The sequence below is a fragment of the Arvicola amphibius genome, chromosome 10 (assembly GCF_903992535.2).
Source record: "Arvicola amphibius chromosome 10, mArvAmp1.2, whole genome shotgun sequence".
NCBI lineage: Eukaryota > Metazoa > Chordata > Mammalia > Rodentia > Cricetidae > Arvicola > Arvicola amphibius.
In genome coordinates, this window is record NC_052056.1 from 106,737,501 (window position 1) to 106,761,208 (window position 23,708).

At 44.9% G+C, this 23,708-nt stretch overlaps 1 protein-coding gene across 1 annotated transcript in view; it reads right to left on the reverse strand.

The window, feature by feature from the left end:
* The window catches only part of Rxfp2 (relaxin family peptide receptor 2), a 41,534-nt gene that overhangs the window by 10,379 nt on the left and 7,447 nt on the right, over positions 1-23,708 (reverse strand). Inside the window, exons 5-12 of the mRNA XM_042055855.1 lie at positions 19,450-19,555; positions 18,372-18,443; positions 12,359-12,430; positions 11,660-11,731; positions 9,121-9,192; positions 7,710-7,781; positions 4,349-4,420; positions 3,507-3,578 (exon numbers count right to left, since the gene is read on the reverse strand). Of these exons, the coding sequence (XP_041911789.1) occupies positions 3,507-3,578; positions 4,349-4,420; positions 7,710-7,781; positions 9,121-9,192; positions 11,660-11,731; positions 12,359-12,430; positions 18,372-18,443; positions 19,450-19,555 (610 nt within the window). The remainder of the gene's footprint in view (positions 1-3,506; positions 3,579-4,348; positions 4,421-7,709; positions 7,782-9,120; positions 9,193-11,659; positions 11,732-12,358; positions 12,431-18,371; positions 18,444-19,449; positions 19,556-23,708) is intronic.

Sequence of the window (23,708 nt, forward strand, 5' to 3'; positions counted from 1 at the left end):
CATGCTGGTCAAGTGCTCTGTTACATCCCCTGGTGGTTTTAATTACATTCTTATATAGTTCTGGTTTGCACAAGAAAAACTGAGTATTTCTAATGGAATATGAAACCATGGTCCAATCTAGAAACAGTCATAGGGTAGCAGTCACTCTAGAGAGTGTGGCAAAGAGATCTGTTGCAATTGGAGACACAGATCGATGGAAGGCCTAAAACATCTCTAAGTAGAGATGATGTTAAAGACAAAACCTGTGGACAATTGCCTAATTAGGTATAAAGCAAAAGATCTTTTAAAAAATGTGTATAGGTGTTTTGCCTGTCTGTGTGCTTACCATGTGGGTGTAGTGCTAATCGTCACCAGGAGAGGGCATCAGATCCCCCAGAACTGGAGTGACATTGCTGTGGGCTTCCATGTGGATACAGGAACCCAACATGGGTCCTCTGACACGCAGCCAGTGCTCTTAACTGCTGAGTCATCTCTCTAGCTCCTGAAGTATAAGATCCTAACTATTCTTGAGATTTTAATAGCTATGGGGGAGCTCAAAATAACTATAGAGGATTTTCCCTAAGGAAGTTGATTTGTAGGAACAGCAAGGTTTATGTTCTGATGTGGTTTGCTCCTCTGCTGGTCATGTAGGGGAGGTGTGGTTTAGTGTTGAGGTGTGGATCCTTCAAAAGGAAGTGCCTAGTGAGGAATGGTTAGGCCTCTGTGTGCACACCCTCGGAAAATACTGACGTAGTTTTAAGGGATTCCAGGTAGCTCCTGCACAAGTTAAAAAAGGAAAAAAAAAAAAACAACGGAAGTCTGACTCCTGACTCTCTTTCACTTCTGGTTCCACCAAGTGACCCCCTCCGCACATGCTCATCGCGATGTTTTCACCAGAGGCGGCACTGATGGAGCTGACTGGTCTTGGATTTCTAGCCTTTTGAACTGTGTAGGCTAAGTAAACCTCTTTTTCCATAAAGTCCCAGGCCTCAGCTATGTTGTTACAGGGACAGAAAATGGACAAATGCAGCGATATTACAAGACAAGGAAGACACAAAATAAGAAAAGATAAATGATAAGGGGTGGAGCCATCAGTCTTGGTTATGGAATTAGGAAGTGCCAGACAAAGACCCAGGACTGGATTTTAGATTTAGTAAAGGAAGAGCAACTTTTAGGGTTAAGAGTAAATCATAGCTAGAGAAACCCATGCTTGGGCTTGTGTATCATCTTCAGGAACCCACAAATGATTCAGCATGGGTGGAAGACAAAAAATAGGGAAAATGCAACCAGAAGGGTCCGAAGATACAGGATATTAGGGTCATTCGCAAGTTTCGAGGTCTTATTTCCCAGAGTGCAGTGGAAGCATTGGAATCACTGAGGATGGGTCTAGAAATGTCATATTCCAGGGACCCAGTCTAGGAGGCTGGTAACCCTCCTTAAATCAGTCTCCTTGGTGAGGCTGGCACTGGAGAACAAGCAGATAAACAGTCATAGTGACAACAGCTGGAAGTGAGGAGTTAGGAGGATGGAGGATGGAGTTGGGAGAGGGAGGTGAGGATGGAGTTGGGAGAGGGAGGTGAGGATGGAGGATGGAGTTGGGAGAGGGAGGTGAGGATGGAGTTGGGAGAGGGAGGTGAGGATGGAGGATGGAGTTGGGAGAGGGAGGTGAGGATGGAGTTGGGAGAGGGAGGTGAGGATGGAGTTGGGAAAGGGAGGTGAGGATGGAGGATGGAGTTGGGAGAGGGAGGTGAGGATGGAGTTGGGAAAGGGAGGTGAGGATGGAGTTGGGAGAGGGAGGTGAGGATGAAGGATGGAGTTGGGAGAGGGAGGTGAGGATGGAGTTAGGAGAGGGAGGTGAGGGTCGATCATCTGCACAGACCAGGTGAGAACTGGTGGGGTCTCCTCAGAGACTCTAGCAGGGCTCAGGGTCTGAGAAAACTTAGCATGAGCACAGAGTGGAGGGCTAGGAAGCCGACTTCAGGACTTGCTGTTAGGGCATTGCAATTATCATTAAGACGGAGAATTCTAGCTAGAATGACCACATTTGCATACACGCATACAAACACTCCACATATGTACATATACACCATACATGCACACACCACACACATGCACACCATACATGCACACACCACACACATGCACACCATACATGCACACACCACATATGCATACACACCACACTTGCACCCCACACATGCACATACCACACATACCACATACACACACATCATACACATACACACCACACACACCACATGCATGCACACCATATACACATACACACACACACCATACACACACATACCCCCCCACACACACCACATACCACACGTGCATACACACCACAATGCACCCTACACATGCACATACCACACACACCACACACCACACACACATGCACACCATACACACACACCACACACACCAGACATACACACACCACATGCATACACACCACATGCACACACACACGCACACACATACGTACCACACATACGCACACCACATGCACACACACCATACACCACACACACACATACACACCCAATAAGCCCCTTACCATCCCGGGTGTCTGCCTCCAGTTTCTGTAACCCACATCCATATTCTTTCATCAGACAGGAACAAGAGTGAGTCCCCAAGAGACTCATTTCTGAATGAGTTGTCTGCAGCAGTTTGTCACAAAATAACTTTTAGTTCCGGAATGGAGCATTGTCTATACAAGTCATTTTAGATTTTATTCATGATACCCATTAATTTATGGAATTATTATAATTATTTAAAAAATACCCTTATTGAGTTATTCGCCTCAGTCCTCCAGAGCCAGGCATAAGAAATGGAGGAGGGTTGCTTAAGACATCAGTGGCCCTTTTAACGTCCCCACCAGCAGGATGAGTCCTTCATCGTACTTGCTGTGGTGTGTCATACCTCAGATTTAATTTTCACGTTCAATGATTCCGTTATGTGGGCAGCAGTGAATTCAGGGCTAAACAGATGTTTCCAAAGTCTTAAAGTTATAAAACATGTATTTGGACAGAGAGCTATGTGAGGTGTCTGAAAACTTTTTCTCATTGTAGACCTGTCTTCCTGGCCTCAGCTACAGAAGTCATGACCTCTTGGGGACACTAAGAGCAGTCATCCCTCTGGTCGGATATAATCAGCTTACAACACATCAATTACGCCCCGCTTCATCCAGCATCCAATGAGAGTTAGCCATAGCAACTGTAAGTGAAATTCCAGCCATGTGTTTAACAGGCTCACCCAGCTCCCAACACACGTACACACGAAACTGACCCAAGGGAAACAGTCAAAGACAGTAGAACAGGCGGCCTCGCTGTCAATCCCAGCGTATGATTTTAAAGCCCTCTTGACTTCAGGACCACGAGGGTTTCCTTACTTGGTTTTGAATATCTAATAGTCTATGGAAGCTTGATTGCTCCAAGAGGAAACATAATCTCCCCCATCCTTTAGATTAGTGATCTCAGAAGAGAGCAACCATATTCTTCCCCGGAGACTATGCTACTTACAGTTCTCCTAAATTTTTTAATGAAGAAAATGTCTTTTCTGGAACAAACTCAATTTGATTTCTAGGCAGAAACCTGTAAAACATGGTGAGAGTTAGCACTGGGGGTTTCTATCTCAGTCACAATCATTTCCAGCGGGGAGATGCCGCTGCTCCAGGTGCCTTTAAATAAGCCCCCTTTGAGGGCTCAGTGGGAGCCCGAGCCAGACAAGATGTTCCCCCCTGGTGAAAGTCATACCCATGTCCCTTAGGAAGCACTGCTGGGTGTGCTTCCAGACACCTGAGTGTGGTCTGTGAAGTCACATTTTCTTTGATTTCTGATCATTTTTATAAGTGTCCCTTTTAAATTCTGTCCCGTTTTTCTCTAGCCACCCGTTTAATCATCAAGCATTGCTGTGTGCTTACTCTCTCCACAAAACTGCAATTACAACGCCCACATAAACTAGTTGTGTTTCTTATCTTGCCAAAGCAAATGTGTCAATTGGCCAATTCATCTGCCCTTCCCACCCCTAGGACGGGCGCAATCAGTAATCAGAATCACCAGTTAGAATCTTTGGCCAATTGGAATGCGTAAGAGTGCTCCCACTTTCTTCAGTGTGTATGTGTGTGCGTGTGTGTGTGTGTGTGTGTGTGTGTGTGTGTGTGTGTGTGTGTGTGTAAGACCTAGCTTGATGAATCTAGCCACTTTTACGAAAAGGATTTCATTTCACGGTAAATAAATACATCACCCTCCCCCTTTCCACTATTGAACTTTCACATCAAGGCTGGAAACAAAATAGTACTTTTGGAATCCATGGCCAGAGTTTTCCTTGACTTTCCCCATGGACAGGGCTGTCTCGTACTTACAGAACCGTGAGCGAGTCACACGTAAGGAAGGTGGAGTTCGTTAGGTACTTTATTTCATTGTTTGCCAGATCCCTGAAAGCCACGGAGGGAAAACACTTCAAACACCTTTGTATAAATCAGCTGCTTAGGGATGCTTTCTGTTGACAGAATAGTTCTGAATTTTATCTTTCCTTCATTCTTTTTTTTTGCCATATATCTTTCCTAATTTTTGTGGCATTTCTATAATTAATATTATGCTTCCTTTTTTCCCAATTGATATTAAAACTTAATTAACAAGAACAACAAAGGGAAGAGCAGCTAATTATTTGGGATGGGAGAGTCCATCTGGGATGGGCACTATGCTGTTAGCTCTAGGTGGTGGTTTAATAACTCTCAGTCATGTGACTACTTGGTACCAGTTGGTGGCTGTTTGGGGGAGGGTTTGGAGATTTGGTCTTGATGAAGGAGGTATGTCACTGGGGTTTGGGCATTGAGGCTTCAAAAAGCTAGCCACTTAGCATGTGTCCTCTACTTCCTGTTTGTGGTTCCAGATGTGAGGGGGCACTGAGCCGCTGCTCTGGCCCCCTGCTGCCTGCTGCCTCCACACTGGCATCTCAGATGCCAGCCCTCTGGAAACGTAAGAACGCAGTAAACTCTTTCTTTTCTAAGAGGCTGTGGTCACAGTGTTTTCCCACAGCCACACAAAAGACTAAGACGGTATAGCCTTGGCCCCATCCCATCCACTGCCATCCCTAGGCTGGTACTGCCCTGCGTGTCTACCACTGTGTCCCTCAGGGTTAGCATCATTACCGCCTATTCAACAGGTGGGGCAGGCATCTGGGATACTCAGAGATTTAGTTTACAGCTTGTCATACAGCTGGTGCATGGCAGGAGAGCCTTTCCCAGTCAGATCTTTCTGAAACCCAGACACTCTTATGTCCTGTGGCAATCCGGACCACGGTCCACTTCCCTCCCATGTCAGTCAATGTTTGGGTGAAGAGGAAGCTCAGGCTAAAGTTGTCTGGCACAGACTGTTCACCAACCTTAGGACATAAATCTCGGTCTGTGATATCAAGATTTTCTTTCTACACTGTCCCGGGAATGCTAATGCCTCTGTAAGACAACTCCAAGCATGGCAGGACCTGACCCCTGAGCCTGGGAAACTTTCTATAAGTGTAGACTCAAGACTCCACACCAGACCTGCTGGATCGGAAGCTCCTCTTAGCATGCCCTACTCTTTGAGCTACTCAGAAATGTCCTTAGAACTCCAAAGAACACGAACAGGGAGACTCCTTCCTACCAGCTGGATCCTTGGCACATCTGCCACCCTACATGCTCTGGATATACCTTCTGGAACCTTCTGGAATTCTTACTTTTAGCAGTGTGATGAGGCAGGGATGAGGAAAAGCAGGCATTTTTACTAATGTTCTCTCTCTCTCTCTCTGTAGTGTGTGTGTGTGTGTGTGTGTGTGTGTGTGTGTGTTCAATTCCTACGCTTTTTTGACACTAGGTCTCAAGGAGCTCAAGATGGCCTCAGCCTCTCTGGACTTGAGATTGGCCTTGATCACCTGATCTCCTCCTTTTCCCCCTTACATGCAGTGGTACTAGACAATTCTAGCACCCTCATGTTGCCTGCTGGCCTTGAACTCTCTGGACAGCTGAGGAGGGCCTTGAACTCCTGATCCTTCTGCCTCTTGCCTCTGGAGTGATGGGATTGCAGGTGTGAGCCACCAAAGCCTGTGACTAATTTTTGACGTGTTTTATTCTCATGGTTTTCAGATAATCGTTTCTGTGGTTTTTAATAGTGGCACACTTACATGAAACCTCTGTTTCTTAGAGTCCTTTTGGTGAGAGATGTAGAAATAAGCACATGGAAATTGGAGTCAGCAAATCAACACAATCCCACCTCATAGTTAAGAGACTGTGAAAGCTGAGATACTGACATTCTATTGATTGACAGGGACCCAGTCACCTATTTGACCATAAGAAGAACTACGGCGGTGATGTATGTTTTTGATGACCACGACAACCTTGGGTTGCTGTAGGAAATCAGGGAGGTGTATCTGGCAGGGAACAGCGGGTGGTGATGGCATCATGACCCTCCTAAGCAGGTAGTTGTGACAAGGCAAGAAAAAGTGGGAGTGGCTTTGTGCTTCTATGTACTGAGGGTTTACTGATCAGCTACCATGTGGTGGGCATGGTCTTAGACCTGATGGGGCATGGTAGATCCCTGTGAGGGGCAGTGGAAACACACAGGCATCCATGGAAGCTGGATGGTGTGTGGTACGGCATCCTGGAGGTGATGCTTCAGTGGACATTGGAAGGGATGAGGGAGGAAGACTTTCCCAGCTTCAAGAAGCTCATGAGCATGGAGATGGGCGTAGAATCAGGGTCTACTCCATACATCTAGACAGAAGGGCATGTGGAGGAAGTGGGGTTCGAAAGAGCAGACGGGCAAGGGACGGACAATGCCCAGAGAGATGCTGAAGGGATGATAAACGAGGTTAGTAATAAGGAATACTAGGAAGCCCTTCTGCGTTATACACATGCGGTGACTTTGAAATGTCCCTTCTCAGCACTCGTTGTTGTTTGACAGTTTGGTTGGACCAAGTAAGAGGAGACAAACCAAGTTGAAGTGGACTCAGGGGACTAGGCTGGGTGTGAAAAGAAAGACCAGAAAACGGCAATGTCAGGGCGTGAGTTGCGATGAGTGCAGGTTGGCAGGAGACGGCTGAGTGCCACCTTACACATCTGGGGACACTCCAAGGACTTTCTTGTTTATTTTAGTTTTTAAAGATTTGTATATTTTTATGTAACGTGTAGGAGTGTCTTGCCTGTATTAATGTCTGTTTGGCATGTGTCCAGTGCCTGCGGAGAACAGAATAGAACATCAGATCTCCTGGAAGTGGAGTTACAGGTGGTTGTGAACTGCTGTGTGGGTGCTGGGACTTGAACCTGTGACCTCTGGAAGAGCAGCCAGTGCTCCTAACCACTGAGCCATCTCTTTAGTCCCCCTTTTCTGTTTTCTTTTTGAGGCAGAGAACTCACTATGTAACCCAGGCTTGGCTTAAATTTTCAATCCTCCTGCCTCAGCCTCCCAAGTGCTGTGTTCCAGCTATTCTCAAAAGGCATTTTATCATTTTATTTCACAAGTTTATGTAAGGTCATTTTTATGCACGCGTATAATGTACTTTGAGCACACCCACCTGACCCTCTCCTACCCTCCCCTCTCCCTACAAGGTCATTAAAAACAGATAGTAACAGTGGATGTGGATTTGGGAGAGACATCTTCGATGGCTTTTAAAGATAATTATGAACTCAGTTTGTGGCTAGCCTCCTTAATCCTAACATCCAACAAGTTTAATCCCTAACAAATACTCACATCCAGTTGAGTTGAGGCATCTGGGCACACAGACGTTCAGGAAGGACCTCTAGCTGGTTACTCACCATGGACCTCCGCACAGAGAAAACAACAATTAGATACAAAATGATTAAGCCACATCGAAGAGAGTAGTTTTTCTCTTGGACCATTTTGAAAATTGTCTTCTATAATTTCTATTTCAGGATGAAGACTTTGTATATAAGTGTGCCTTCCAAACAGTGCTTTAAGTGTGTGTATGGCAAGGCCTAAGGGCCGGGTGCCGTCAGTCTTTGGCTGTGCGTGTACAGCGTACATCCGAAAGCAAATTATTGCTCAGTTTAATTTTATGAGGTAACACTAAAACAAGAAGCCGACAGTAACCATGAAGTACAGGATCGTTTTCCTTGTGTGCAGCAAGCTTGTAACGATTTCCAGCACCATTAGGTTCTCAAGATGTTTTCTCGGGGATGCATTCGTCATTTATAGCATGAAAAAAAACCACACTGAAAACTGCATTAAATCTAAGATGTGACAGGAAGGGGAATTATCAAGAGCAAACAGTTCATGAGCATGCTAAGATCCGTGATTAATTTATGATGCTGTAGTCCCTTTGATAAATGGACCAGGCATGATGTCGCGTCACCCAGTGGAAAGGAACACAGCAACCCCTTGCCCGTCAGTCATCCTAGGATATTAACATCCTAGGATATTGGAAACACAGCTATGAAAACATCTGTCAGTAGGGCCCAGATTTGGAGTTTTCATTGGTTATCTCTGGGAGAAAGCATATTTCCTTGAGTGAGAATAGAGTTGGAGGCTGGAGAGACGGCTCAGTCATTAGGAGCACTGACTGCTCTTTCAGAAGGCCCTGGTTCAGTTGCCAGCATCAATATGGCAGCTCGCAACCACCTGTAACTCTAGTTCCAAGGGATCTAATGCCATCATCTGGCCTCTATGGGCATTGCATGAACACGGACGGTGCACAGACAAACAGGCAGGCAAAAATACTTGTACACAAAGAAATAAAAATAAACAAATCTCTTAAAAATGGAATTGGACCCTGCTCCTGTGAGATTCTATTATACAGTTTAACTAGGATGCTGGGAAATAGAAACAATTTCTATGATCAACCAGTGCTCATAGAAACATGACTTGGTGCTTTAGGAAATGACAGGAGATAAACAGCATTGAACAGGAAGCTTAGGCTACATAGCACAATGGGTCCAGCTGTTGCCTTTGACATAGCAACAGTAACTACAATGGTCCAGCTGTTGCCTTTGGCTTAGCAACAGTGACTACAATTGGTTCAGCTGTTCACTTTGACTTAGCAACAGTAACTACCACCTGAAGTTCAGCAAAGATGGGCTTGATGTTTTTGGTCTGAACACATTTTCTCAAGGGCAAGGGTGCCAAAAGAGAGACGGATACTTACAAGAAGAACAAGGAGCTTAATCCAGTAAAGGACCTCTGCGAGACTCTGCTGATTGGATTGTCATCCAAAATTCTGACAAGACACATCAAAATGTTTCCAATGTTAGAGACATTCCTGAACTAGACCCCGGGAAAATATAAGAGGACCACGAGAAACCTGCCTCTCCCATCGCCCGGCCCACTCCTTCCTCATGGGGCACCGGTGTCTTTGCCCTCACTCTAAGAAGGGGAGGGCACCGTTTTCTCCAAGTTTCTGAAGCTCTTCTTGTAGCGCTTACCCAGTTGGAATGGATTGCTCTCTGCACCTGCCTGAGGAGCTCTGACTGGCTGAAATGGCCCCCACAAGCACCCTGCCTGCTGGTCAGCTGAATGGAGGGGGGGTCACACACTCGCCCTCGAATAACATAACAGCTATGAACTATTATTCCCTTCTAGAAGCTAGAAGGGGATCTCATGTCTTCATCACAGAGAAGAAATAACACATGATTGAAGAAGCAGTTGTGTTGAACCAGATTTAAACATGGCTCAGTGCTTGCATATGTTGGGACATCCCACAGTACCTGCTACTATGAACAACTTCAATGCTTTTATATATCAGTTAGGAAAATTAGAAGATGCTCTCCCTTAATGACTGGTTAGATGGGTTATCCTTATCATGTGCTAATTTTTCTATTTAAAAAAAACTATTAATTTTTTTACTTAAAAATGCTTGTATTAAATCATTATGAATGTCATACAGTGTATTTTGATCACATTCCTTCCCGCTCCTCCAACCTTCCCCAGATCCACCTCTCCCTTCCATACCTACCCTAACTCTATTCCAGTCCAGTATGTACCGCCTGTACACCCTCTGGTGTGGGACTACCCAGCGGGGCGTGGTGAACCTGCCCACAGCCACACCCCTAAAGAAAACCAGTTCTCCCTCTCATAAGAGCTATTGATTACCAATAGCTATTGATTACCAATAGCTCCTCAGAGGGTGGGGCTTCCTGTACCCCCTCCATGCTGGGATCTTTTGTCTGGCTTGAGATTGCACAGGTTTTGCCCTCCTTTCCTATCTTTTCTTTCTTCCCTTCCAGTGGGAATCTGTTTTCTGAGGAAGAGGGGGATAACATGAAGACAGCACCAACAGGCAGGTGTGGCCCTTTAACAAATGCCATCGTGTGCCCTTCCAAAAGAGTAAATGGTAGCACAATTCCCAGAAAGTCACAGTTTTTAAAACGTGTTTTTGTTTTACGCGTTTGTGAGTTTTTCCTGGAAGCATAGTCTGTACATTATATGCATGCCTGGTACCCGCAGAAGCTGGAAGTGGGGATCAAATCCCCTGGAAATGGAGCTACAGATTTGCGAGCAACCACGTGGACGCTGGAAACTGATCCTAGTTCCAGTGCCCTTGGTCACTGAGCCATTTCTCCAGCCCTGAAATCATAGTTCTTTGATCTCGTGATGAGATTATGCGTTCTAGAACGTCTGCAAATGAACAAAAAGGCAGGAGCCCATTTGTAAGGAGCCTTGAGGGAGGAGGAGAAAGCATGCCATACAGCCAACAATCACTATTTGAAACTGTTTTGAGGCAAGGGGAGGTAGCGGCCTTAGAGACCAGGTGCCACCTTGTACTCTCAGAAGTCCATGGCACTTAGGACCTGGAGCGGAGAGCCACGAGAGCACCTTCTATGTGACAGGAGCCCTTCATGTTCATTATGTGACGATGCTCAAAACAGTCCATGTAAAGAAGGAGCCACTACAACCAAGGCCTGGCATGATAAGGGAGCTGGCTGCAACTCTAAGCCCAGGACCGGGTTCACACTAGGTCTAGACGGAGCTGAAGCCCCGGACTTTCCAGGAGCCACATCAATCCGCACACAACAAACACAGAGCCTTCTATGACTCTGCTTACTGTGTCAAGGGAAACACAAGCAGCTGGTGAGAGATAACTGGAGATGGAGCTGTTGGCTCAGAGGAGAAGTGGAAAAATGGCAGACGTTACTAGATCCTCCAACCTTTCTCTGAATGTCCTGGGGACCAGAGCAAGCCCTGGACCTCTCGCTTCCTAACTCAGAGGTTTCTAACAGAGGGCAGTTCTCCCCTTCCAGGGACACCTGGCAATGCCTGGAGCTATTTTTCTGTTGACACAACTTAGAGAGGAGTTGCATGGCTGGCCTCGAATGAGTGGAGGCCTCCTGCCATGCATGGAACACAGTGTCTTCTCTGCTTCGAGCAAAGAATTACAGAAGTCAAGATGTCAACAGGACTGGGGTCAAGGACTTTCCGTTCTTGGTGACATTGGATGGCTGCCTGGCTTGGCAGGGCTGCCGTGGGGTGCCGAGGCTCCCCTGTAAGAACACGGCCAGATCTCTTTTCCATACAACCATCGCCTGCCGTACTCAGGTTTGAATTCCTTGGACAAAATACATCAGATTACATGTGAGTCAGAAACAGAAGAAACCAGAGACATCCCAGCCTGGGAACTATCCAAGCATTGTGGTAAATCATTAAAACTAGGGAGCATTTGTAGGAGAGAGAAGAGCCAAGATACTTACAGCCAAGAGAGCTGATGCAAGTCTTTGAATAGTCCAGGCCTGAGAGCTGTAATGCAGTTATGGCTGAGATATCTAAAAAACAGTACGGGTGAGGTCATCAGGAAAACGCCACGCCACAGTCAGCCACGTACAATTAGACCGATTCGATTCTGAGGTCTGGGTATCTGCTGTTACAAGCACGTTCCGAAGGAGTTGAAGCAGAGGCCAGAAGGACCAGGAGGTGCGCGTAACTACAAGCCCGCCTGGGTCACACTACGACCAGGGCAAGCTGTGGCCAAGAACAATATTGGTGGATCCTACATTCGGTTGGAGTAGAAAGAAAGGCAGCTAAATATGTAGAGCAATTCTTACTTATGCCCTTTTTTGGTCACAGTCTTGGTACGTTACTATTTGAAGAAGTATATATTCAGTGCGCTATGGGGCGGGGGATAAAATACTGAGACGCTGTGGAAGTGACCAACTGCAAGAAGACAATATTAAAGACAGAAACTTTGGATAGTTAATTATTCTTGTACAATGACAAATTTAGGTCCCTTTTTGTGGTACAGGAGGCGAACGCTGTGAGCTACATCCTCAGCCCCAATATGGCCTCTGTAGATTTAAGAGATCTTCCATTTCCCCACTCCCACCCCTGAGTCTGCCTTTGTAGTGTTTTCTTCGAACGATACCCATAAGATACCATAAGAAGGAGTTACTCACAGTATTTGTAGATTGTATAATCCAGAAAATGCTTTCCTGGATATGTGTGTGATGCAGTTGTGCTGGAGGTATCTGTAGGGACAAGACAGGAAGGTCAGGTGCTTGCGGTATATAGGCTTTCAGCATAGACTGCTCTGTAATGATCTCCCCCCCTTTCTGCCTGAAGGCAGAGGGTAAAATCGGATCATAAAGCACAAAGTTTTGTTCTTATGTTGCCGGGAGACATGGTGGCTACAAAGCAAGACAAGGCACGCAAATATGGTTGGCCATCGGTGGTCTGGAGCACTGACGCATAGCGATGTGTGTGTGTGTGTGTGTGTGTGTGTGTGTGTGTGGTGTACCTAGTCTTCTTTTATTCCGTCAGGACTTCCAGCAGCCCTCCTTTCTAGCTGGTAGGAGTTGCTGGCCCTGGAGACCAACCAGTCCCTCTACTGTATGTCTCGGCTCCAAGCTGAGCCTTTCGGTCCTGGGTTATCTTCATCGTGTTCTCACGTCCAAAGGAGGGGCCCTTTGCGTCCTTTCTAGGTCAAGCAAGAGCAAGTGAGTCAGCGAGGTGCTCAGGGTCCCAGCTGCTGCCAAACTCCGGCTGCCATGCTATGTCTGCTTTCAGGCCTATGTGTCACAAAACTGTGGAAAGAACACACACTTCCTTATGATTCTCAACATGCAATAGGAAGTTAGCTCTGAATCCGTCTGTCCTAAGGCCGGCTGCGGCAGGAAACAGCCGTACTATAGCAGTGACTACTATGTAAGTGGGTTTTGTTTTTGTACAGTGTGTGTGCTTGTGTGTGTGTGAGCGCACGCACATGCCATGCTGAGGATTGAACCCAGGGCCTTGTGCAGGCCAGGCAAGTGTGCTTTACTACTGAACTACGTGGCCAACTCTACATTATCTATGGCTTTGATGTCTCTTATTTCCATCTGAATCAATGCTTACAATATTACCCAAGGGCTGTGCTAATTGTTACAGTGTCCTTCTGTAAAACCTGGGGCAAAACATGCATGCATTTGGTGTCTAACTAGACTTTAAATTTTATTCTGCTGCACTGCAATTATTCCCTGTCAGAGCTTCCCAACTGCGACAATTTGAATGCAGTTAGCCCCCAGAAGCTCAAAGGAATGGTACTGTTGGGAGGTGTGGCCTTGTTGAAGGAAGTGTGTCACTGTGGGGGTGGGCTTTGAGGTGTCTTTTGCCTAAGCATCGCTCAGTGTCAGACACCTCCTGATGTCTTCTGATCAAGATGTAGCCAGCACCATGTCTACCTGCATGCCGCCATGCTCCTGCCACGGTGACAATGGACTAAACCTCTAAAGCTGTAAGCGAGCACCCCCCAACTCTACCCCCACCCCCGTTATAAGCGCTGCTGTGGTTATGGTATCTCTTCACAATAGACACCAACCTTTCCTTAGCATCAAGAGTGTGTTACAAAAATGACAAGAACTGAACGTCGTTGTGCCTCAAGGCAGCATGATGAAAAGCCAAGATCAGCTTCTAGCTTATTAGCCATCCTCAGGGCAAAAATAATCACATGTCCATGCGCATGCGCACCCCCACGACAGAAAACGGTGCTGATCCAGGGCACTCGGATCTCACCGGTGCCCACCTACAAAGCACCAATCCCAGCACTGCAAAGGAAACCTGAAAGGAGGTGTGAACCCCTGGGTCCTAACCCCTCCCGCCGACCCCAAGGCCTGCTTCCTTCTTGCACTGTCTATGGGGAGACACATGCAACAGAAATCCCTTTTTGGGCTTATGACTCCACCCTGAACAGGACAGACGGACACAGAGCAGTCTCTGAACCTCATAAGAATTGTCTGGACATCATGAATTTGATGGCAATATCAAAGAAAACGATAAAAGCACACACTATGTTAGTAAAGGTCCACGGAAGTTTCTCATCAATATAAAATCCACTACTCAGTTAGGGCGGTTCCACATTATTTGAGATGATTTTTTTTTTTTTTTTGGTTTTTTTTCGAGACAGGGTTTCCCTGTAGTTTCTAGAGCCTGTCCTGGAACTAGCTCTTGTAGAACAGGCTGGCCTCGAACTCAGAGATCCGCCTGCCTCTGCCTCCCAAGTGCTGGGATTAAAGGCGTGCGCCACCACCGCCCGGCTATTTGAGATGATTTTTAAGCCGACGCTGCAACGCGTGCTTTTCCTCCCTCGTGAAGAGATGGGTGCCCTTGCAAATTGCGAATGCCACCTGGTACTTTTACATCAGAAGCCAAAGGAAAGAGGCATTTAAACTGCGAAGCTGTCTTATTCCTTCACTGCCTGCAGCCGGTTCCCCTCTCACCAACATCACTTAAGAATCCAGTTCCTTAAATAATGGAGAGCCCTGGTCTTAGATTTAGCTGTTGGCTGTCGCGGCGGAGAGACTGCGAGTCTCAGGTCGCAGGCGTAGACTACCACACTTAAGACCTCTCCTTTGGTGTCGACTTTCTTTTTCCAGAAGAGCCATTTAGAGAATGTGAGAATGGAAACCTGACAATTTGGCAGGAGGTGCCTCTTGCGATTCCAAACCGAGACACGAGTCCATTAAAAGTCTCTCACACCGAACAGCTTGTCTAAGAGCAGCTTCCTGGATCACAAATCCCGGCTCTTTCAGCAACACCAGAATCTTATGTACCAGACTAAAGCAAATAAATATCTTAATGGCTTGCATGTTCATAAACTATATTTAAATGTGACATTATGTACTTTAGAGCTAGGCAGGCACCGTTAATTATGCTCCATTGCCAATGACTGATTGCCTTTAACAGGAACTCAGGTTAAGAAGAAATATCTAATTTTTTAAATAAGATTTGTGTTACAGTGAAGAAGAGGATCATTGTTGGTTTCCATGGCAGCGATGATAAACCATTAGAGTCAACCCCATAAATTATATTTTATTTCTTTGAAAGGTCATCTCAAACTACTTTTTCTTCTTCTTCAGGTTTAGAAAATCCTGGAGCTTTAAGAGATTATTAGGATAACGAAATAAATCCACAGTAAAAAGGAAATTTACATCCGTTGAGCAATGTTCATGCATCTGGCGATTAAAATTAAATTTTGATGAAGGAATTGTTTTTCCCTCCAGGTCAGGATGACCACAACTCTACAGTGGGGATTTGGAGGGGTCTAGACTGGAGACTCAGTGGACAGGAAGTTCTGTGCTATCCCGGGGGCGACACACAGTGTGTATCAGCAAGGAGAGTTAGTCTCTACCTTTTGGACCCTGAGGAAATCTGAGAGCTGAATTATGCAACTGTTTCCATAGTCTTCCTTCCATTGGCTACCAGCTACCTCAGGTAGGGATGTGGGCAGCGGGTGAGGAAGGACTTGGCTAGAGATGTCCGGTGTTAGGGCTCCTGTCTGAACATGTTAATGATCTCCATGCCTCCTTGGCTGCTCATCTGTCTCCGCAAGCAGGAGATAAAAAGCACAGGATGGAATCCTGCTTGGGACAAGACTGTCTGTCTCAGCGGAAGCTCTGGGCCATACTGACCAATTTTCCTCCCTCCTTAGGTTTTCATTGCGATGGTTAAGTACCACCATGCTCATCAGAAGCCCTGGCCTCTGGTTGTGATGCTCCTACTTGCTAACTCTAGGTCTTAACTGAGTTCCTTAAGCTTTGTACATGCCAGCTGGCTCATGTCTAAGGTGGTCTAATTAGAAATTCTTACAACTTCTAGGATACCTGATAATAGAATTTGTTAGCGTTTGGATCCTAAATGTCCCCCGAAGGCTCAAGTGTTCAAGGCTTGCCTCTTAGCTGGGTGCTATTGGGAGGGACACAAACTTTAAGAGATGGGGACCACAGGGAGGTCTTCAGGTCACTGGGGGCAATCCCCCTTTAAGAGAAGAGTGGGCCCCCAAATTCTCTCTCCTCCTCATTCACATCTGTTTCCTCGTAAGGAGGTTTGACCTTTGTCTCACCACATGGTTCCAGGACAGGGCCTATCTGTCCTGCTCCGAGACCTCCCACACTGTGATCAAATGAAACCGTCCCTCTTTATAAATTGATTGTCTCAGGTGTTTTGTGTAAGTGACGGAAAGTTGACTCTTTATTTGAATAGAGGTTGTCAAACAAAAATCTTGCCATTCTTTCTGTGACGCCGTTAAATTGCTTCTCTGGTGGATATCATGCGTGCAGGCACAAGCACAGCATTGATTGATGAACGGAGCTTGTGACTTTAAGAATTCCTAAGACATAGAAGCTTTGTGGTTCTGGTTTCCTCCTTAGAGGACCCTTGAAGCCTAGGGCTAATGTGTAGCTATGCCAGTGTGATGATAGCAATCTGATCAGACACTCTAGGATGGAGCAGAAAGGTACTGACTGTGGGTAGGACTTCGTAGATGATGACCAAAGCCGGCACGATGATTGTGTCCACCCACACACAGCTCTATGGGGTAGCCTTCCTCCAGAGGTCTGCCTCTTGTCTGAGGGTACCTGTCTTAATTTCATGAACACGGAATCACTGATAGTGTTTCCAGAGACTTCTCTCTTATGCTGGGTGTAAAACATAAAAACATTTCTGCCAAGGATCTAGCATGTGCCATGTTCTTTTGCTGATATTGTTACTAGACTGATTATTGGTACTCTTGGCAGGTGTAGCATCTCTAGAGACCCAGAGGAACTCTGCTCGGAAGGACTGGGAGGCAATCACCCAAGCTGCAAATGGCCGATATATTGAGAATCTGTGAGTTTTCTATCCACAATATCAATAGAAGGCATCATGTTGACCAGTATAAGTGTTTTTATTCTCTATCCAATATGACTCATTAAATACTCCAGTATGATGATATAAAGTATATTAGTGAAGGGCTGGAGAGATGATGCAGTGGCTAAGAGCTCTAGCTATCCTTCCAGAGGACTCATGTTCAGTTCCCAGCACCTAAGTGTGGTTTACAACCATTTGTAACTCCAGTTACAAGAGATCTGTTGCCCTCTTCTGGCCTCTGTGGGCACTGCTTGCATTTGGTACACATATCAGGCAGTTCAAAGACTCATACACACAAAATAAAAACAAATAAAATCTTTTTTTTTTTTTGGTTTTTCAAGACAGGGTTTCTCTGTAGCTTTGGAGCCTGTCCTGGAACTAGCTCTTATAGACCAGGCTGGCCTCGAACAAATAAAATCTTTTTAAAAAGTAAAGTGATGCTGGGTGGTGGTGCACACCTTTAATCCCAGCACTCAGGAGTCAGAGACTGCTGGATCTCTGTGAGTTCAAGGCCAGCCTGGACCACAGTATGAGTTCCAGGACAGCTAAAGCTGTTACCCAGAGAAACCCCATCTCAAAAAGCCAAGAAAGTGATGATTATGAGATTGCTTTGTGAGGAAGGAAAAGCAAAGCAAAGGCATTTGAGTCCTATCAAGTGATAGTTCATGAAACTTGGGGTGTTGGGATGAAGGTCAAGGGTTCACCACTGGGCTTCCACAGAGACCATCTCTCATGACCTGGTCTCAGTTATTGTTTCTTTTGGATGCTGGAAGCTTGTGGTCTCTTTCTTTCTCACTGAATTCTATTTATATTTTATAACTAGGGTGTATTGATGTATTGTCTCCCCAGATATACTAATATCATCATCATCATCATCATCATCATCATCATCATCATCATCAGTTTTCCTCCCATTGTCCTGGGAGTTAGGCTGTACCCTGTCACTACAACTTAAACATAATGACTATTCTTGCCTGTGATTTTACTTTTTTTCCAAATTAGAAAGCACATCCCGCCCCTTTGATCTTGCAATTCCATTTGCAAATAATATTTTAAGGAAAGACTTGAAGCTACATACTGAAATATTTTATCTCAAGTTCAAGACAACGCTCTGAGAATGGTTTAGTGAGATCATACTCTAAACTGTGAAGTGGAAACATAATCTCCTTTCCAGGGCTTTGCTTTCTAATCTTGAGTTTAGGGCCAGAGTTAGGAACATGTATAAAAACTATTCAGTTTTGTTCTCAGATCAAAAGCACCTGAAAACATCACCACGATTTCCTCATGAATATATTTATAGTTACTTACATCTTTTTGAGTTCTGTGTACTTGCTGAAAACTTTGACTGGAAGACTATGGATTTTGTTTTTCTTAAGAGATCTGAAATAAAAGTCAAAACAGTTTTCCTTGTTACTTTGGGACAAGCTTTCATGTGTCCCACTACATACCCCAGGCTAGCCCAAACTTTTCTTGATCTCCATTCTCTCTCCTTAGCCAGTTGCTATAATAGACTACATAGGGTGTGATGATTTCACCGTCTCTCTTAGTCTCTGGAGTAGTAAACAAAACATAACAACAACTAAAAGCAAAGACTACAGACGATATCAACCACCAATGCGGGCGTGACCACGCCAGATCCCAACCATCTTGGCCATGCCCAATGAGGGCGTAACCACCCCAGATCCCAACCATCTTGGCCATGCCTGAGGAGGGCGTGACTACAGATTCCTGGCTTTAAATCTCTTTCTGCAAAATTCAGGAAAGTTGGCACAATGAAGAACAGCTAGCTTTGTGGATCTTCCTATCCTTGCAGTCTTAGAATGATTAACAGTTTTAAAAAATGAGATGACATAAGTCTGCTCCCTTTCTTCTGCAGCAGGGCTGCAACAGTCACAGGACACATCCAGGCCATAGGACAAGCACTCCAGGCCACAGAGAGAGATCATTAGGTGAACATTAGCTAGGCTCCTCTAGGAGATCATATTTAAAATGTATTTTCCTACAGAGGAAGCAGGTCAGCCTCATTGGTGACTAGTTTTAGGAGTTCCAGAGACTGGAGAGATGGTTCAGTGCTGAAGAACACTGGCTGCTCTTGCAGAGGACCCAGGTTTGATCCCCAGCATCCACAGAGTAGCTCACAACCATCTGTAACTCTAGTTTCAGGGTCTCTGGCACCCTCTTCTGATGACCGTGGGTACTGCACACATATGGTGCATATATATCCATGCAGGCCCCACTCATATACATAAAATACAAATAAATAAATCTTTTACAAAGTACTTTCAAGTATTTGATTATTTTACTATTAATAACTTATCACTGTGGAACTACAGGGTTTTCTGTGGTTTTGGTGAAAGTCAGCTACAAATCTTCGGCTCATACTCACAGTAATGTCACATTGCTAGAAACCTTTGGCACAGCTTTTAACTCAGCATTCATACATTCCAGTTCGTTCTCTCTACAGGAACAGTGTGGCGGATACTGGCTGAGAACTAGGGAGAAGAGACAAAAAATTGTACCAGAAAAAAAAAACAAAAACAAAGCCAGCCAACCAAGCAAACAAGTAAACAAAGCCAACCACATTTGTTTATGACAACTGATACTTTTTTAGTCAACTACATAACAATTTGTATCTATTAATGGACTTCATTAAAAACAATTAAGGATTCTCTCCAAATCAAGGATAGACCAATGGGGTGTTCCTCTCATCTCTAGCTTCTTTCCATAGTTGCCTCAAAGACATTTAACATCTCATAGAATAGGAGGGAACTACAGTTGTGAACAAATAAAATCAGACTATGCACTGAAACAAGATGAATTTCTGGTCAGTTCAATGAAAAACATCGTTTGTGCGAGTAAATCTCCATGGTGATGGCTGGACCAATTCAATTCAGGAGCCTGAAGTTGTTGCTAAGTGAATGCTTACTGATGTTACTTTGGTGCGTATGGCACTTGGGAAACGTGATAGAGAAGAGAAAGATGGGGAGGATTTTAATGGAATCCTTAATTTCTCCGCTGACCCCATGGATATTTGATTTGATGCAGTTAAGAAAGTGAAAGTTAATTTTATTTATATTATTATTGTAATTATATTAGTGAGCTGTTTTGACACAGGGTCTTGCTCCGTAGTACATTACCTTCTGCCTTGACCTGCTGAGTGACGGTATTCAATACATGTGACATGGTGTAGACCCAGCTTCTTACTATTATGTGTTGAACTGTCAGTATGAATTCTTTCTAATTGCCCATCTTTTTTGGATCAGATTTAAAGTGAATTTAGTTGCATTTTGGCAATAAAGTGTCCACAGTTATCACTGGGTCCCTAGTTCATGCGAGAGATGCTCTCAGCACATAATGTTTTTGGAAGATATTATGTGGTCTACATGATAATTGGCTCAGTCCAATAGATATAATGTTAATATGCTTGGTAAATGTTTATTGACATCAAGAATATTATGGCTCTATTGCTAGAGTGAAGGCTGTGACCAGAAAGCACTTGGCAATAAAAGGATTTCATGTGGTCAAACTGGGCATGCCATTTAAAGCAGGGACATGATGGGGCTGATGGTTCAAGCAGCGATGGCTCAGTGGTTATGAGCACTGGCTGCTCTTGCAGAAGTCCTGGGCTCAGTTCCCAGCACCCACATGGCAGCTCATGACCATTTGTAGAAATAGGGGATCTGATGCCTTCTTCTGACCTCCTCGGGCACCAAGCATGCATGCAGAGCATATACATGCGTGTAGGCAAAATACACACATTAAAAAATAAAAATAAAAAAAAATCTTTAATAAGGCAGAAATGTGGGCCCTTCTCCACCCTCCCCGTCTTGCAAGGCAGTCATTCCCCACCCTCTTCGGTGGATGGTACTGGAAGGTCCTCCTCATCTCCTTCCACCTCACTCATCCCGAGACATTTCCTATGCTCAGACTCATTGCCCCTGTCTGCACTTGATGTTGTGATAATCGGCATCATCTTCATTCTTCCTGCTCAGTTGGCCCAGGGATGTTTTGGCCATAGATCCCTCCTGGTTGTGGATCTGTCTTGTACTCGGCAAGACTCTGTAGTGTCCCTACTCGACCTTCAAGACCTAATTACCAGGAGCTGCCCGTCCCATCCATCCAAGAAATCAGACAGTTGCAGCCAGACATGGTGTCCCCAGATAAGACTTTCTTTTCTCGCCCGTGCTCTGCATCTGAAGGGGACCTTTTTAAACATTTTGTCCTGATCCTGAGGTTCCTCTCTTTAGTGTTAAAAATTAAAACACACAAACAAGGACCCAGCCCAGTCAAACACACAGAAAAGTCATAACTGGTGATTTCCCACTGTGTGAGAAGTGAGCTCCCAAACGAGATATACTAGAAAGAGACTGTTAGAATTTTCAATTATGTTTCTTACTAATCTTGTCATTTCTAAATTAGATTTTTCTGTGTTGTTGTTGTTTTTCAAGCAGGGAGAACTTTTAAAAAGTGTCTCAAGGCAAAACTTTAGTCTGGATAAGCGGGTGCACGAGGAAGAGCAAACTCACTAAGAAGAGCAAGCCAAGCACACAGGGCAAGAGGTGCACTGGCTTTTACTCCCCGCTTAGGTGACAGTGGCTTTCTCCATGGCCTGGGCTCCTGACATCATGGTCTTTCATGATCGGCTAGTTTTTTAAAAGAATTGGCACAAAGAAAACAAAGTGGGGAAGGGGTCAGCTACTTTAGCTCAAGAATGTTGAAAGGCTTTTGTGTAAACAAAGGTTTTTAAGGGGGTGTGTGTATGGGGGGAATTAATACATTTGCATACTTGGTGGGACTGATAAAAAGATTTGAATTTCCTGTCAAGAACAGTTTACATAATATTTGGTAGAAAAGACTCATTTAATAGCCTTACTAATCCCTCCTATTCATTTAAACACTTTTTTTTTTTTCAAACTCAGTGAGATGTAGTCTCCTTTCTTCTATCCTGCCTTGGAACAAGAAACTTCTACAGTGCGGGGCACCTGTGTATAGTAACAGCCAGCTCAAGAAGCCTGAGTTAGGCCCCTAGGACCAAGGATGAAGATCCGCATCTGTTCCATCAGAAGTCTGAGACAGCTCCCTCCCTGTGGCTGGTCCCTTGGCCAGGAGATTGCCCTAGTCCACTGGGATGTGAGGGCTGCACCAGGCCAGAGACTACATTCTCTGGACCAGAAGGGGTTTTCTCTTAAGAGGCCTTCATGGCTATATTCTGTCTCTCCAGGAACCCTGGAATCCTCTAAGAGCCAGATTAGAGATCAGAGCTCTTCAACACTTTTGTATTTTTGGCCTCTGGCAAGGATGAAGCTGCCAAGGGCTCTTAGTCCCAAGGACATTTAAGAAAGAAAATGGTCTTTACACTAAACTACCTAGGTGATTTTTACCTCCAGTTATCAAATATTTATTTTATTTTATTTAATGTGTGTGTGTGTGTGAATGCATGTGCCCCACATGTGTGCAGTTCTATAGGGGCCAGAAGAGGGCATCAGATCATGTTACTTACACGTGAGTGGTTGTGAACTTCCATGTGTGTGCTAGGAACTAAACCCAGGCCCTCTGCAACAACAGCCAATGCTCTTAACCATCCCCTCAGCCCCAATTTTTCTTTTATCTTTTCATATGTGGACTCACTACACAGCCCAGGTTTGCTCTGAACTCAGGGTCCTCCTGCCTCAGATTCCCTATTGCTGGGGTGACAAGTACAAGCCACTGTATCTGGCTTAGTTTCATTTCTACAGATTATGTATCCATGGACAAGTATACGAGTTATGAACTGGTATTCTGCAGTGCATCCTGCAATCTTTCTCAGGTATGGGGGTTGTTTTCAGGGTCCTCATGGATACCTAAGTTCACAGATGCTCAAGTCCCTTCTAAAAGTGGTACAGTGTTTGTATACTTGTTACATACAAACCCCTGCATCCGCGAGTGTATCTCTAGAGGCTTCAGGACACTGATTATAATATGAATACTGATGATATAGTTGTTACACTATATACATATTTTTATATTATTATATGATTGTAATAGTATATAACAATATAGGATAATAAACATTAATATTAGTGACTAGATTTTCTGTACAAGTTCAACACATGTATAGTATTTTTAATAAAACTATTTCTGCTCTGTAGTTGGTTGAATACACAGCTGTGTAACCCCTAGGTGAGAGCCCCAACTGTATGTGCACTGTAAGTATAGAGTTTTGTTGTTGTTGTTTATTTCTTTGCTTGTTTTTCAGACAGGGTTGTATCCCTGGTTAACCTGGAACTCACAGAAATTGCCTTCTTCTGCCTCTCAGAGTGCTGGAATTAAAGGTGTGCATAACCAGGCCCACTGTCAGTATAGTATTTAATACATGTACATTACACACATAAGTGAAATTTATGTATACTAACATATATCAAACTATATATTCATCTACATATGTACAGACACACACACACATGCACACACACATCCAACTCTACTAGTAATACAGAGGTCAACCTCCACAGTGCGTGCCCCAAATCCTCTAGGGGCACGCTGCAACCTCCTGAGTTCAGCTCTGCCTCCCAGCTCACACTTGAAGACTCTCCGCACACTTACTAAAGGCATTGTGCAACCTGCATCGGACAGCTACCCACAGATCTTACAGGCCTCGTTTACCTG